The sequence below is a fragment of the Lonchura striata genome, chromosome 5 (genome assembly GCF_046129695.1).
Source record: "Lonchura striata isolate bLonStr1 chromosome 5, bLonStr1.mat, whole genome shotgun sequence".
NCBI classification, from domain to species: Eukaryota; Metazoa; Chordata; class Aves; order Passeriformes; family Estrildidae; genus Lonchura; species Lonchura striata.
In genome coordinates this window covers 65,863,901-65,878,908 of record NC_134607.1, presented here as the reverse complement: position 1 = coordinate 65,878,908, position 15,008 = coordinate 65,863,901, and the positions used below count along the sequence as shown (strand labels likewise).

At 42.2% G+C, this 15,008-nt stretch overlaps 1 protein-coding gene across 2 annotated transcripts; it reads left to right on the top strand.

Moving 5' to 3' along the window:
* The first annotated feature begins 76 nt into the window (after nt 1-76).
* MEIG1 (meiosis/spermiogenesis associated 1) lies at nt 77-7,336 on the top strand. Of its 2 annotated transcripts, none has more exons than XR_013340044.1 (4): nt 77-207; nt 1,282-1,359; nt 2,178-2,306; nt 2,446-2,556. XR_013340044.1 is itself a non-coding variant. In XM_021531021.3 (4 exons), coding segments are annotated over exons 2-4 (294 nt in total). In that variant the 5' UTR covers nt 77-207; nt 2,178-2,304; the 3' UTR covers nt 4,732-7,336. The 2 variants fall into 2 exon arrangements, 1 of the variants encoding a protein (XP_021386696.1); XM_021531021.3 differs by lacking the exon at nt 1,282-1,359 and adding an exon at nt 4,603-7,336 and having other exon boundaries at nt 2,457-2,619.
* The last annotated feature ends 7,672 nt before the right edge of the window (nt 7,337-15,008 follow it).

Below are 15,008 nucleotides of genomic sequence, written 5' to 3'. Positions count from 1 at the left end.
CCAGCCAATCCCGAGCCGGCCCCGCCCCCGCGCCGGCCTATCCGGGGCAGGCGCGGCCTTTAAAGGGGCCGCGTCGGGCCGTTGCCTGGTGACCGTTGGCGCCGTGAGGGGCGAGCCGTGAGGGGCGGGAGGCGGCCCTGAGGGGCGCCTCGGCCGCCGCTCCGCCCCGCGTGAGAACAGTCCCCGTTTTGCGTCTCCTGAACCGAGGTGGGCCGCCTTAAGGGCTGGGTGGGCGGGTTGTGGCTAGGGCGGTGGGAGCAGGGTCGCAGTTACGGATGCGTCTGCTTGAGCGCCTCGGAATGTACAAGGAACTGTCAGGTGGAGTAGATAGAAGCCACTGGAAAGAGGGGTCTTAGATTAGGTATTAAGGAAGAATTTTTTTACAGTGCCGGCTGTGAGGCACTGGGGCAGGTTGCCCGGTGATGTTGTGGTGCCCCAACTCTGGAACAGTTCAAGGCCAGGTTGGATGGGGCTTTGACCAGCCTGATCTAATGGAAGGTGGCCCTGCTCGTGGCAGGGGGTCGGAACAAGATGATCTTTAAGGGCCTTCCCAACCCCTTGACATCCTATGAAATCTCTTACTGGCTCTTCTGAGACCCCAGGCAAGTCCTGTGTTTGCTGTCTCGGGTTAAGTGATGTAGGCGGTACCGCCATCTCCTCCCCCTGCTGCGCCCCAGGGCCTCTCCTGCCTGGGGACCTGGTGCTCCTTGTCCGGCTCAGGATGCAGCAGGGCTCCCTGTCCTGCTTGATATTTGCTGGTGAACATGGGTGTGCACCCTAGGTATAGCACAGTGAGTGAAGGCACAGACACCACTCCTCCCCAGCACCAGGCACACAGGCTGTGACCCACAGTCCTGCTCCAGCCTGCTGACATGGAGCCCCTCACTCATGACAGCCCTCCCCCAGTAGCTAATATTTCAGGATACATCCTGGTACTGCTCAAGTGGCTGGAAATTTAGCACTCCCCCAGGCTCCAGATATCATAGGCCAGAGGTGCTCATACCCCAGCCTGACTCCAGTGTTCACTCATACACGGGTCTCACCAGGAGTTGTCACTTTATCCTTGCAGCACACACACACGGGGAATACACAGTTTGTGCAGAGAGGCAGTCAAGATTTAAGCAGATACAATAGGGTAGGACAGTTTGTAATGATCAGATGTGGGGCTTAGCTGGACTTGTAGTACTGACTGGTCCTGTTTTACACAGGACAGGCTTATTTTATGCTCCTTTCTGTCTATTCTCATCTTTGTTTCTCACTGCTCCTGCATATTCCTCACAGATCTATACAGTTCCATGGATTCCCACACCTCTCGAAGTCTGGGCCCCCCTGGTTAAGTCTCACCAGTGCAAGGTCCAGGTTGGTCTCCCTGGATGTCATTCCTGTAGTTCCTTAACAGCCCAACTATTAGTGCTGGAATTGAAATTTATCAGTGTTTGTTTTGTCAGGTTCCTGTCTCTGCATATTTTGTTTGTTTCTGCCTTTTTCCCACATTTCCCAACTGACAAGGTCCCTAATCAGATAACCTTGCTGGAATAAACATTCATACACTCTTCACATGCCACAGGTGTGTTTCTCATCTTCACTTTCCTCATTTGCTGCTCAGGTTTGAGTCCCCATATATTGTTTTATGTCTTTCTCCCTTCCTTTCCTGTAACCCCATCTTGCAGTGAAAATGGGCTTTGAGCAGATGCCCTAACTCTCCTCCCACAAACCCTTACAGCTTGTGTAACTGTTCAGGAAGCCACCATCAGTGAGCCCAGGCTAGTTAGGATTCCACAGTAATTGTGTTATGATTAACATTAAAAAATCTGTTCCCAAGGCCAAAGCACTCACTGTTTACCCTAAATTAGGAGCTGGCAAACATTGTCATCTTAGCAAAGTACACTTCACTGTTCAAAAATTCCCCTTCAATGAAAAGCATTAATATTAAACTGAATATTTTCTTATCATTCTCTTGTCTTCTTTATTTGCCTTTGTCATCTCTTCCCTGAATTCCTGGCTGGAGTACAGCTGTCCCCTGCTCTGGTACAATGAAAACAGCTCTGTGCCTAGAACTTGGACACACAATAGACAAAGAGTACAATTTTTAAATAGCAGCCCCAAAATGGGATGCTTTCATTATATGAAGTCACTAAGCTGGACCTTTCAATATATGATCTTTATATTTTGGGCAGGAACGCCTGTGGACAGGCTCTGTGAATTAACGGTGACTCAAGAAGTGCCAGACCTACCCACACATCTTGAAGAAAAACATTAGGTGAATCCAGCACACCCAGTAAAGAAGTACTTAACACTAATGACATGTAAGTTATCACAAGGCACGTAATTTCATTATAGCTTAGCATTTCTTAGGATCTAATATTTTAAAATTTTGTTCTACCCATTACTCGATGTTCCCAACAAAATCACTTGCTTCTGTCTTCTCTATTTAATATTTTTAAGTCTAATTTCAGGAAGATGTCTGAAGTTTCTGAAGTCATGACTAAAGCTGAAATCAAACCAAAATCTATGCACCGTGCCAAAATATGGTCAAATGACGTAGAGAACTTATACAGATTTCAGCAAGCTGGATACAGAGATGAGGTGGAATATAAACAAGTTAAACAAGTTGATAAGGTAAGATTTAGAACTTTGTAGTGTAAGAGTTACTAATTTAAACTTCTGTCTCATGTAAAATGATTAAATAAAAATGGAGGTGCTGCTTATTTCCTTTCATTTAGGCTAGGTTCTGATACAGTGGGTTTCTTCACAGTTCTGACATGAACTCTTGAGCTGTTGTTAACCCAGTAGAATAACTCACTTCATGGAAGTGAAGCAGAAATACTACCTAGCCCATGTTTTATTCCCCATCTCTGATGCATTTAGAAGCATCACAAATCTGTTTGAACAGATGTAGCTGATCTCCAAAGGAATAATTCAGTGTTCAGGAAATAAATATTTCAAAGTGAGTTCTCTGAAGTTTCCCTGTTAGTCTGTCAATAGACTTGATAGGAAACTTGTTAATTGTCCATGGAGTCAATCCTGTGTCATTGCTACTGCTTCAGTTTGCACTTGGGTTGTGTGGTAGCCCAGTCAGGCTTTGTGCACACTCGGAGCTCAGCCTCTCTCAAAATGATGTCCAGAAGGGCAATATTTGAACTGTACTAAAGGCAGCTGTGACACAGGCTCTTGTCAACACCAGGGACTCGCGCCTCTGCTCACTGCAGCTGTTAGTGATGCTCTCCAGCACATCAAATGAGCTACTGAGTAGTGGACAAATATCCAGTGGCTACTCAAGGTTCAAAATAGCCACCAACAGATTAATACAACAAACAATATATCATTTTTTATTACAGCTCTGTAATTTATCTTCCAAAGCAACAAATATATTATGAAGAACACACTTTTAAGATATGTTGACTTCCTTTGCACATAAGAAAGAACAGAAAGTTCCAAGAAACTCACACCCCATCCAGTTAATGCAAAACACATTGTGTGCATAATAAGGTAGTTTATTATTTTACTGTGGACTCTGATACCACTGCAAAGGCTGTGGTATAATTTTCAGTAACTGCAGAAGGAAATCATGTCATTATTGTGGTAGGATCTGTGTGCTCAAGATTTATGGCAGGGCACAATCACTGGCAGTTAAACCCTGATGAAAGTTAAAGAATGCCACTGACTAACTGTAATGTGACTGTGCATTCAGTTCCAGCATGCCAGGGCCTGGCAGTGATTCTTGTTCAACTTACATATTCTGAAATGTCTTGTTAAGTCCATATTGGGTTTCTATAATGCAGTTGTTACTAAAGATGCAATTATAATGTAGGTGGAATGAATATTGAGGCTGTTAAGACAGACAATGCAAATAACACAACTGTATGCCTGAAGTCGTAAGGTAAGTGATGAAGTGGACTCTCCAATTAGAGAATGCTCTAGTTTGACATCCTGTTGTCAGCTCTGCCTGGAAGAGAAACAAAATGCTTATTACCTGATTTTTAAGGTTTAGTTTAATCAGAAGCAGTCATAGATGCTCAAGCTGAAAGAGCTACTAAAGCCATAAAGCTGCTGAATGTGCAAATGCTGAAGCCTTTAATTTAAAGGTTTACACGTTGAAATAGCGAAGAGCACCAGGGTGAATGCTGCATTTATATGATGTACTGTCTTTGAGACTGCTACAGTCTACTAATGAAAAGCACATTTTTCATGGTCAGAAGAATCTGAAAGAAACCTTTAAATATATGTCAGTCTTACAGGAGCAGACACTTGCAGCCTCTCAGATTACTGAATAACTGAATAGCATCAATGTTATATTCCTAAACAAGGTGTTTTAAAATATTTGACTTGTCCAATTTTAAATTAGCCTGTTAAATATCCTTAGATTCCTATTTCTAGGCTTTTCACATCACATACATTTATATTAAACCTGAAAACTGGTTTCTGTCATCTTGTTCTCAATCTGTTTTTAAAAGTTCAGCAAGTTAATAGAAAAGTAGTATTCAGATGCAAATGAGGGTTTCCTATGAAAGTATGCCTTATATTCTTTGCAATTTCATGCACAAACATCATTTAATGTGAACATGTTTAGGTGATTTTACATCCTTTTTGTTCTACTTGTAGGTAGAGTGCTGGCCAGAAACTGGATTTGTTAAGAAACTCCAGAGAAGGGACAATACATTCTATTATTACAATAGGCAAAGAGAATGTGAAGACAAAGATGTCTGTAAAGTGAAAGTTTATGTGTATTAGTGTTGTTAGTGTTCTGGTTGGTTTGTTTTTATAAATTGTTTCTTAAGACCTGTAAGTAAATGAATGTGTAATCTGGCTTTCCTTAAGTATCCATGTCATGCTTAGATAAATAGGGAAGTGCTGGAAATGTAGAGAAGCCTGAACTATAGACATAGAAACTTCATTTTTTCCTTCCTGTAACTAAAAGTCTTACTATTCCTCATTTTCCTGGTTAGAAATGCTTTGACATAAAGCTAAAAATTTGGTAAATGGGCATATATTTCAGTTAACTGTATAACATCCATTGTAAGTACAAGCATCAATCTTTATTCCAAACAATATAATCAAGTTGGCACTGGTTAATGTCAGCCACAGTCTCTTGGGGTAGCTAAAGGATATGAGATTCCAAGGGGCCAAAATGAGGCCAGAACACTGATTAATATTTCCTTAGAGCAGAGCAAGAAAAACAAGCAAAGAATTTAAATAAAGGATGCTGAACAATCAAGTAACAATGGCCAGTGCTGAGCTGCAGATATAAAGGCTTGTTATTGTGATAGAAAGAGTCGCAACAGAAATGTCTTTCTGTCTATCCCCAAAGTATTTTTGTCAGGTGCCAGTATTAATTACTCAAAGAGGAAGTATTAATTGACTTAGCAGAATGTACCTTCTTGCAGGGGTAGATTGTGGATTAAATCCAAGATGTTTGGAATCTGGAGTATAAAACTACAGGGAGAACGTGAAATCTACGCTTGGTAATATTTAGGGGAAAGTGACATACACAGATAATATATGTTATTTCTGGGCAGAATTCATCTCATCTAACTTCAAATGTCGCATTATCAACATCCATACCTGATCCTGTCATTTGGACAGCTTTTGTTCTGAATAGAGAGAAGCTCTTGTGGGCACAATTAATTTATTTTAAGCGCAGCTATGGAACGTTTTAAATATGCTGCTGTGACATCAGCTCTCCAGCAGCTGCCTGTACCTGGGCTACTGAAACACTCAATGAGCATGAGGAACTGTAGTTACCTTCACTTATGAGGGGATTTAATTAAAATACTTTGAGATGCCAAAGCTCTTGATAGTTGACCAGTAGAACAGACTGTTGTTATGTAAACCAGTAGATGTGTTTATAGTAGCTACAAAAAAATTGTTATTAATATTTCCTATCTCTAGACTGTTGACCAAGGGTATCTAAACTCAGTTTTATGCATGACTTAGCAATGTACATTTGACCACCTATCTTACGGATATTCGTCATTTATTTGAGCCTAAGATGGAAGCAGACTCAAGATGAGAAATAGAGGACTTACAGCTCCTAGTCAAAATAAGTAGTATGAGTGCAATATTTAAAAGACCTCATTGACAATGACGGGTAATGATCTCCTCATCTTATATAGACTACTTGGAAAGTTTTAGCTTAAATTTGTATGAGCTCTGCTAGAGAAATGACTGAAAGATCATTTCAGTCATTCACTCTGTAGCAACTATGAAACTTACATTCCCAGAAGGTTTTAATGGCATATAGACAGTTACTGCAATGTAGAGAAATAAAGCATTGTTACAATGAATGCCACTTCAGTCTTTCATTATGATTTCTTTTTTGCTTGGAGTGCTCTGGATGTACTTTTTAAAACCATGACTTCTTCTTTACAGTTAAATAGTGGGAACAGAGCAGTTACGAGATAAGCAATCTATTTTGTCACTTTGGTTTAGTGGATCTCACTTCGTTAACTTTATAGATTCTTAAAAATAAAATATTCCAGTGGACATGAAAACAGTCTTTAAAGAATTTCACAAAAAATAGATGTGGTGTATAGCCAGCTCAAATTTATTGTCAGAAATTATTGCTATCAGCACACACAGAAGAAGTGAGAACATTTGGTACAACCATTTTCTCAGTCTATAAATAAGACATAGTTGGGCATTTGAGAACAGGAATTAAAACTGCAGGTAACTTTGTAGGATTTAATGTGATTTTTTTTCCTCAAGAAAGATTTTTAAAAATTGAAACACATAAGAGATTATTCTGGCATTCTCTCATTTTACCTGACTACTCCTCAATATTTTTGCAATATTGCTGGGTTCTTCTGTCTGTAATTTGAAACCATGAGTATGCATTTCATGGAGCCCATGGATATTTCACTTCAAAAAAATAGCATGGGAATTCATGTTCCACTTTATATGAGTTGACAGATGCTTCCCATTTAGAGAGAGTGTGTTACCTAGATATTACTTACATTTTTCAGCATTGTCAATGTAAAAAAAGATTGAATGTCACTGTGATATTTAAAAGATTTACAGGATGAAAGAGAAAGACAAGCCTTGTAATTAGTAAGACCAGTTTACAGAGATGGTGTCAGGACTGGTGAATTTGGGAGTTCTCTCAGTTCATTAGCAAAACAGCAGGTTTTGTACTGACAGTGTTGGTTTCAATGATAATTGTTCTTTGACATCCATTTTGTGCTAAACTTAAGATAATGTGACCATTCCTCCAGCCTGCCAAAGTTCCTCCAGACCAGGCTTCAGCATTCAACTGTTCTGGCTGAGCATGAATGTGGTACTTGAGTACCAACAAAGTTTCCTTTGCTGCCTGTGTGCTGGATGTATCTTTCACTCAGAAGAGCTGTCAAAAGAACTCAGTGTTTTCTCTTATCTGATATATCTGATAAGAGAAATATCTGAAATATTTCTTAACTGAAATATCCCTACCTCAGTTTTAAGCAGGTGGAGAACTGTGAGCTCACTTGTCTTTTAAGCTTAGTTATGAAGGAGTATCAGAAATAAGTGATCTGGGGAAGCTGTGCTTCATTTAAGGGTGACACAACAGTACTTATCAACATAAATAATTCCTGAACATCATTATATGACCTTTACTGAATTTTAAAGAGCTAAAGCACATATCTCAAGTTTTATTGCATAGAGATGAAAATATGTGCTATTTTTCTGATTTGAGTCTTAATAAAAGTAATTATATAAAAAATACTTTCCCAGGTACTTATCTGTTGGTATTTCTCTTATCAGGGCATACTGTACTGCTCTCAATGGCCATTTACAGCAGCTCAAGGAATGGCTGGTGGCAAGTCTCTCTGTTAGCTTGCAGCTGCCTAAGCCTGAGCTGCTTGGTCTCATTCTAATTCCGTTCATAGCTTTGTACAAGAAGAATAAATCCTTTCTGTGCCTGGGAAAACCAAGTTCCAAGACCTGCTTTTCAGACTTTGTGTTTGACTGCTGCACATGAAATGACAAAAGTGCAACCTGTGGTGTTCCAGGCTGCTGTGCTCTCTTTTTCAGGCTTTACTGGAATCCATTATGGAACAGTGTTTTCTGATAGTGATACAATGGTTGTTTGCTTGCTTTGTAATCACAGCATCTCAAAGCTCCACATGGATGGTAGAAGCGTTTTGATTTTTCACTTAGGCACCTGAATGGCCAGTTGTTTTTCCACCTCTGAAGGCAGTTGAACCTCAACCTTTTGGTTTTCAAACATAGTTCCCTTGTTTCAAAGTGTTGAAAATGGCTGGCCTCAAACTCATTAAAAACACCTTTCTAACTCAGGAGCTGTTGGTGCTGCTTTTCCTCACATTGTTGATACAAATAAAGGCTGCCTGGAAGCAGCTGGAATGGAGCTTCCCTATGCTCCTTGCAGGTTCTCTCCTGGTACTCCAGTTCCACTGAATTTATCTTATTCATTGGATCTGCTTTCTCAGTAGCCTGCCTGTGCTGAGCACCTCTTAGCAACTGTAATTATTTTAGAAACACCACAATTTCTTTCTTGTTGCAATTGAGACTTTGCATTTAATTCAAGTCTGAAGCACAGCACCCTCACAAACAGCATTTGGGATGGTGACTGGGGAATGTCTACTGACAGCAGAGTTCCAGTGTGGCACCCAAAAAATTACTGCAATTTAACTTTGAAAAAACATAATGATTTTTATGGATGCTTTGTTCTGCCGGTGTATTTACATCTCTGAGCGTTGAGATAGAGTATCTTTGCTGCTTGTTGCTTTTGTGGCTCTTTTTTCCCATCAATACTCTTCCATATTTTCTTCCTTGACAGGCACTCCTCACTCATGGATCCCTTGAAAAGCCTGTCCAGTGTCCTCTATCCTGGCTCCCTCAACAAGCCCTGGCTCAGACCTTGAGTCTTTTCCAGGGGCTGGCACACAGCAAAGGTAATTAAGGATGGGATTTAATGAGGAGGCAGGCCAGACTGCATGGATCAGGGCCAGGGCCCAGCCAGGTGATTGTCCTGCCCAAACACTTGCTGTCATGTCTGATCCCTCCAGCCTCCTTCCTTGTCATCTTCCCGTACTGTTCCACCTTGATCCTTCCCTTCCTGTGTCTTTGGCCATTTCTGTAAACATCCTGTAGTAAGTTTGGTTCAGTCCCCCAAGCTCCCTCAAATACACATCTGATTTCACACTAACCATGTTTCCTACATCTTATCAGTTACAATATTGAGGCAGATCCTCTCCAAATCCAGAGTATCTCCTTTAACGGCTCATCAGTCAGTGCCTGGCAAGCTCTGGCTTCCCTTCTCCAATCACCTGCTCAATAATGGTTGTGTGTTTGTGTGTTTAAATCACTGTTTGTTATTTCTGAGATACGGAATAACCGGACCATTTACGGAAGCAGATGCTCTCCAGTTTCACACGTGCTGTGGCAGGCTCCCGAGGCAGGCGCTTGGCTGCGCTTTGAGGGATGATGCAGAGGCACCTACGCACTGGAGCCCCGCGGTGCTGCCGCTGCTGCACGGGGCCTGGCAGGCGGCGGCTCTAGGAGAGGGAAACAGGAAGGGCATGCCTAGAAGGAGGAGAGGGAAGGGGAAGGGAGGGAAGAAGGGAAAGAAAGGGTTCAGGAAAGGACGAGCAGGTTAAAGAGTCAAGCACGCAGATGCATCAGCATTTTGCCAGCAATCTCGTACTCGCTGAAACCTCCCCTGCTGGCAGCTCTTGGGTTGGAGAAGTAGGATGTGGTCCCAGCTCCTCACTGCAGATATTCCTCCTGCCTTGGCAGGAGCACCCAAATACCTCATCCAAGGGGGAGCTATCCTGCTCGTGGATAAACTGCTGCCAGCTGCTTGGGGAATGGAGCAAAAAGCAGGGGGACTGGATCTATGGGAGGCTCTTCACGTTTGTCTGGAGTGTCTATAGGATGTCTGCTGTGCCGTCCTGGGAGCATCCTTGTGCCAAGTACACGATGTTCCAGCCAGGGCTGGGATGTGAGCAAGGAGGAGCCAGCAGGTGGGCTGTGGGTGCGAGGAGATAAGTGCTAGGATGCTGTGCCTGGAGAGATGGGCTGGAGCCAGGCACATGTGACACAGAGATGTGTTGGGCAGTGTTTCTGGAGCAAAGAGCCTGGTGTCCCTGCAGATCAGCTTCCTTCCGTGACTCTGGTTTCCTGAAGCTACAGACAGTGGAGCTCTAGCCCTGTGGTGGTTATAACCTGCCAACTCCTATTCTAAACTCCTGTCCTAACCTCCTAACATGCCCATCTTGTTCAGAAGGAACTTGAGTCACAATCCAGAAGGACCCTTTTTTCCTCCACCGGACCCTTCAAAAAGGAGGAGGTATGTGTACCAGAGCTGAAAGATCACTATTTGGAGGAGATGCTAATTAAAAACATGAAATATCTCTTTGATAGCCTGTCACTCACAACTTTGGTCTCAGCAAATGAGAAAGACTACTACACTTGCAACTACAGAGATTTATTTTAAAAATCAATGGATTCATATTTTGTCAGACCAGAGCAGTATTTCAACAGAGAAGAGGTATAGGTAGATAGATGACAGATCTGATGGATGAGTTCAGATGAGGTGTTTAGAAGAGATTTTCATTGCCACAGAATGCATGTTGCAAACACTGTTGCATGTTGCATTGAGAATGCAAAGCAACAGAAACAGAAGAAATATAAAACTCAATTATATTATATACACTAAGGAGACATTAAAATATCACTGGGAATCTTAACTTAGGAATAGCTTCCCTGTTATTTGCAATATTACCATTTATGTCCATCAGATGGGAAAAACATCACACCAGATGTTCATAATTCCTGCTTTACTACATAAGAACAAGGTAGTAGGATTCATCTATACCAGATGAAATAATTTACCATCTGTAGCTGAGGAAGATGGGAAACATCACCTTCTAAATACAAATACTTTAAGTTCAGAAGTCTGGGGTCATGCACACTTCCATTCTTAAGACCAGTAGCTCAGTACTCTCATTTCTCTAATTTTAGATCTTAACAAGGTTTGGAAAATGAGATGCCAGAGGACTGATGGAGAGTCAACATGAACCAGTGCTTAAAAGGGAATACTAGACTGGATAAACATACTCTAATCAGAGATAAATTAATGAAGTGGTTACACTGGGACTCTGTCAATTGAGATTAATAAGTATTTTCCACTGTGCTTCACTGATCAGACACATCTTGTCTGATACAGACAAGGTGGATACAGAGATGCAAGACAGATACAGAGCAGGCAGAGGTTTTGTTTCTGGGACATTATTTTACTGCCTGAGGACTAACACACTTTCCAAACACTGTCATCAGTCTCAGCCCAGAGTTACCTGACTATAAGCAGGACTTGTGCTGTGTGAGACCCTGAGAAGAGAGATCACACCTCTCGCTTGGGATGGAGCCCTCTGCCCTCAGACTCTGTGAAATCTATAAGCTTTAGTAAGATAACAGCTCCCTGGTGCAAATAGGATTTGCAGGACTTGCTTTTCAATTCAGAGGCTGTAGCCACTGCAGGTTTTGAATTGCACATGCCCATGGAGAAGAAAAAAACTGCGGTTGGGGCAGTGCCAGCTGGAAACATTTCAGCACAAGAGGCAGCAGCCTGGATTTCAGGCAGATGTTTTAGTCAGCCTCTGGCTAGTCATTGTTTAATGGAACATCGAGTTTTGGGAAGAAAAGCTCCTTCTCCTGGATGTGTTTGGCTGCCAGGTAGCCTTGAGGTGGCTTGGGAAGATGGATGAGGCACACAGACCCTCGCTGCTGGTGGGATGACCTCTCAGAGCATGCTTGCTGTGGGCAAAGAAGGTTTTTCATCTCACCTCTCTGTAGAGAGAATCACAAAACCCTGCATTTCAAGGCTGTAGTAGTGCCAAAGGGGAGCATATGCACATACTAAGGAAGGACAAATAGGTGCATAATTTTCTTTTCTGCTCATCCCACTGTGGAAAGCTTAAATGACAAGATGGAAATCCTGCAAAATCAGGAGGTGGTACTGCTGCTTTATGTCCTTTTGCTATTCAAAGTAGCTTTTTTCTTGCTGAATATAAGTACCAATGCAGATTTCCCTGTGATGTTCCTGCCACCCTTGGTGGGGTAATGTCTCACTTGCAGATGCAGCAGATGAAGGGACTGTTTTGCTGTTTAGCTGGTGTGTAACAACCAGTGTCACACTGAGCTCTATCCTCTGCTCTTCAAAGGGGTAATTTGAAGCAGCCCCACAGCTGCTGCCCCACTTAATGTCTGCCACCAGCTCAGAGGAGCAGTTGGTAAACAGCTTATACATCTATCAGAAGCCCAGGAGGGAAATTTGCCTTGTATATCCATACACATGTATATATTAATGAAATGTTTATCTTTTTGGAGATATTTTTTCTCAAAAATAAAAAATATTGAGGAATTATTTTTTTCTCTAAATCGAATGCTGACTCTCTGCTGAGATTTTGGAGCATGAAGGAGTAGATGGGAAAGCTTCTGCAATTCATTAAGATAACATAAAAGAGGGAGAATCCACATTCCTCATAAAACACAAATGCTGAAAAATCCACAGGAGAATGAAGATTATAATGAATAATTCAGACAATACATCCTTGAATGAGAATGTTTCAGCTTCCTCATTTGCTCAGTCTCTCATCTGATCTCCAAGAGCTAAACATAAATGTGGAAAAAGTGAAATAAAATAGTTTTTCAGAACTACTGAAGCCCTCTGCCTGCATTCTGGAGCTTGGAGGGACACTAAGGGCTAGGTTTGCAGAGGATCTGTGTGCTTGTGCCTCCCTCTGCTGACTGCTTCCCCAGACGTCTCCCTCCCTGGCTGCAAATCATAAAAGGTTGTTTTTCCCTTCCTGTTGGGCTCATGTTCCTCCCCATGTCCCAGGCAATGACAGCAAAGTCTGGGGAGCTGTTGGGTACAGGCTGCTCACACCAGCCCCAGGCCCGCGGTGCCAATGGGTGTCACCCCAGCAGCCCTGTGCTCCCTTTGTGGCACCTGCCCCATGGGTCCCAGTGCCACTCAGGTTCTCCATTAACTCTAAATGAAAGCATCCTTGGTTAGGGGAAAAACTGAAAGCAGTAAGGCAGAGACTCAAGGAAAGTTACCATAAACTGAGACAAGCAGGCAGAGACCTTTGGCTACATCACTAGGTTATACCTGGGGTAAATACTTCACTGAGTTTTGATTTTGCCTTTTTTTGTGGTTTTGTTTGTTTGTTTTTGTTTTGGGGTGGTGTTGTTTGTTTGTTTAGGTTTGGTGGTTTTTTGTTTGGTTTGGTTTTGGTTTTGTTTCTTTTAAAGTTAGAATATGTCTGTAACACCTTTTGGTACCAGTTTTAAAATCTTTTGGTCCTTACAGGCAGCTACTAAGTAAAACTGACTGTGGGAACTGCAAAACTTAAAGATTTTGGATTCTCTTCTCCTCTTACACACTCTATAGAAACTTCCTGTCCTCTCAGCAGAACATGTGCCCTCAGCAAAAGCAAGAAATGCACAATCTCACCATGGCAGAATTAACTGAAAATCAGGCCCCTTGCTCTGTGGGGAGGACCATGCTGGCTGTGCCTTGATGATCTGCCAGAGTTGGGTGACCCTTTCTGTAGAGGGAGTCAAGCCCAACTCTTCTGGGATGATTGAGAGGGATCTCAGTGTTGTAAATGTCCATTTATTCCTCTTCCAGAGTATTTCCTCAGGTTGGGGGCTGACAGTGATGAGACTAAAGTCTATTCTAACAAACCAAGTTTGTTAGTCAGGTTTCCTTTGGACTTGAAAACACAGATGAAAACAGCTCCTGCATGCCCCAGGAGTTTTGTGTTGTGGAAGCTTTGTTAGAAAGCTGCTGAGGAAACTGCTATCCTTTCAAAGTAAAGTGTGCCAACTAGAATAGCCCCACAACCATGGTGCTGGGAGCTGAGGGCTGATTTAATAGTGCAAAAACCAATTACCAGGCTGTAATCAGTAATGGCTGTGTCGGGAAGCTGAAATCGCTACGGGGAAGGAGCCAGGACAGCAGGGTCTGGTCTTGCTGGAGCTGACACTAAGATAAATGGCAGCAGAAAACCCCTGCTACCAAAGAGTTATGGAATAAATTGATGCACTAGAAGCCCCAGCACATTAGATCACTAGAAAGGACACACAGAGCATCAGGGAGCCAGGTCAGTGAGGGGCTGAAGGCAGCACTGCCTGCCCAGATGAGTTACTGGCCTCCATCCTGGGACTCCAACAGCCAGCTGGTGAGTTACAGAGGCAGCAGCATCAGTGACAGTGATATATAATTAGCCTTGGGATATATTGAAATTTTCATATATGTGCTGAATTAAACCTTCACCCAGAGTGCAGAGAAAAACACATTATGACTTCTAATATAAATAAAATATTAGACAGGAGAAAGCATATAGTCTTTTATAGTCTATGGTGCTGATGTTCTGAAGAGACTCCAAAGCTCTCTGCAATTTATGGGCCAAATCTATTTCTAGGAAGTAATGCCAGGAATATTTTTGAGGAAGGAAAGCTAAAGCTCAGCATGTAAACCTTGTAACTGCTATAAAAGATGCAGCCAACTGTAATAAATGTAAAGCACACTAAATAAGACCAAGGGAGTTGTGTCCAACCTGAGCAGTACAAATCTTTCCAATGTTAAACCATCCAAGATTTCCTTTGATATTACTTCCTCCATTAAAAAGCAATTTGTTTTTTATTTCAGACCTGAGAAGCATAGGTACTTTTCACTGAAGACTGATACACTTTGAATTGTAGAAAGAAGTGAATTTGTTTGGTCTGTTAGATTAGTGGCTCAATCAGACTCTCACTCATCAGATTAGAGCTGCTGTCCACTAAGTGATCACATTACCCAGGAAGCACTTTGATGCACAAGTGAGTGGTCCAGGTGGGAGAGATACAGGTTGGTTAAGTGTAGAAGACATGTAGCACTTAAAAAACAAGATACTATAACAAAGCGTGGGCTGAGAAACAAGTAACTCCCCCCTTCCAATATTCCCTGATTATTGATTAATTGATTTTTATGCACAAGTACCAATTTGTGGTTTTCAGCAAGTGTT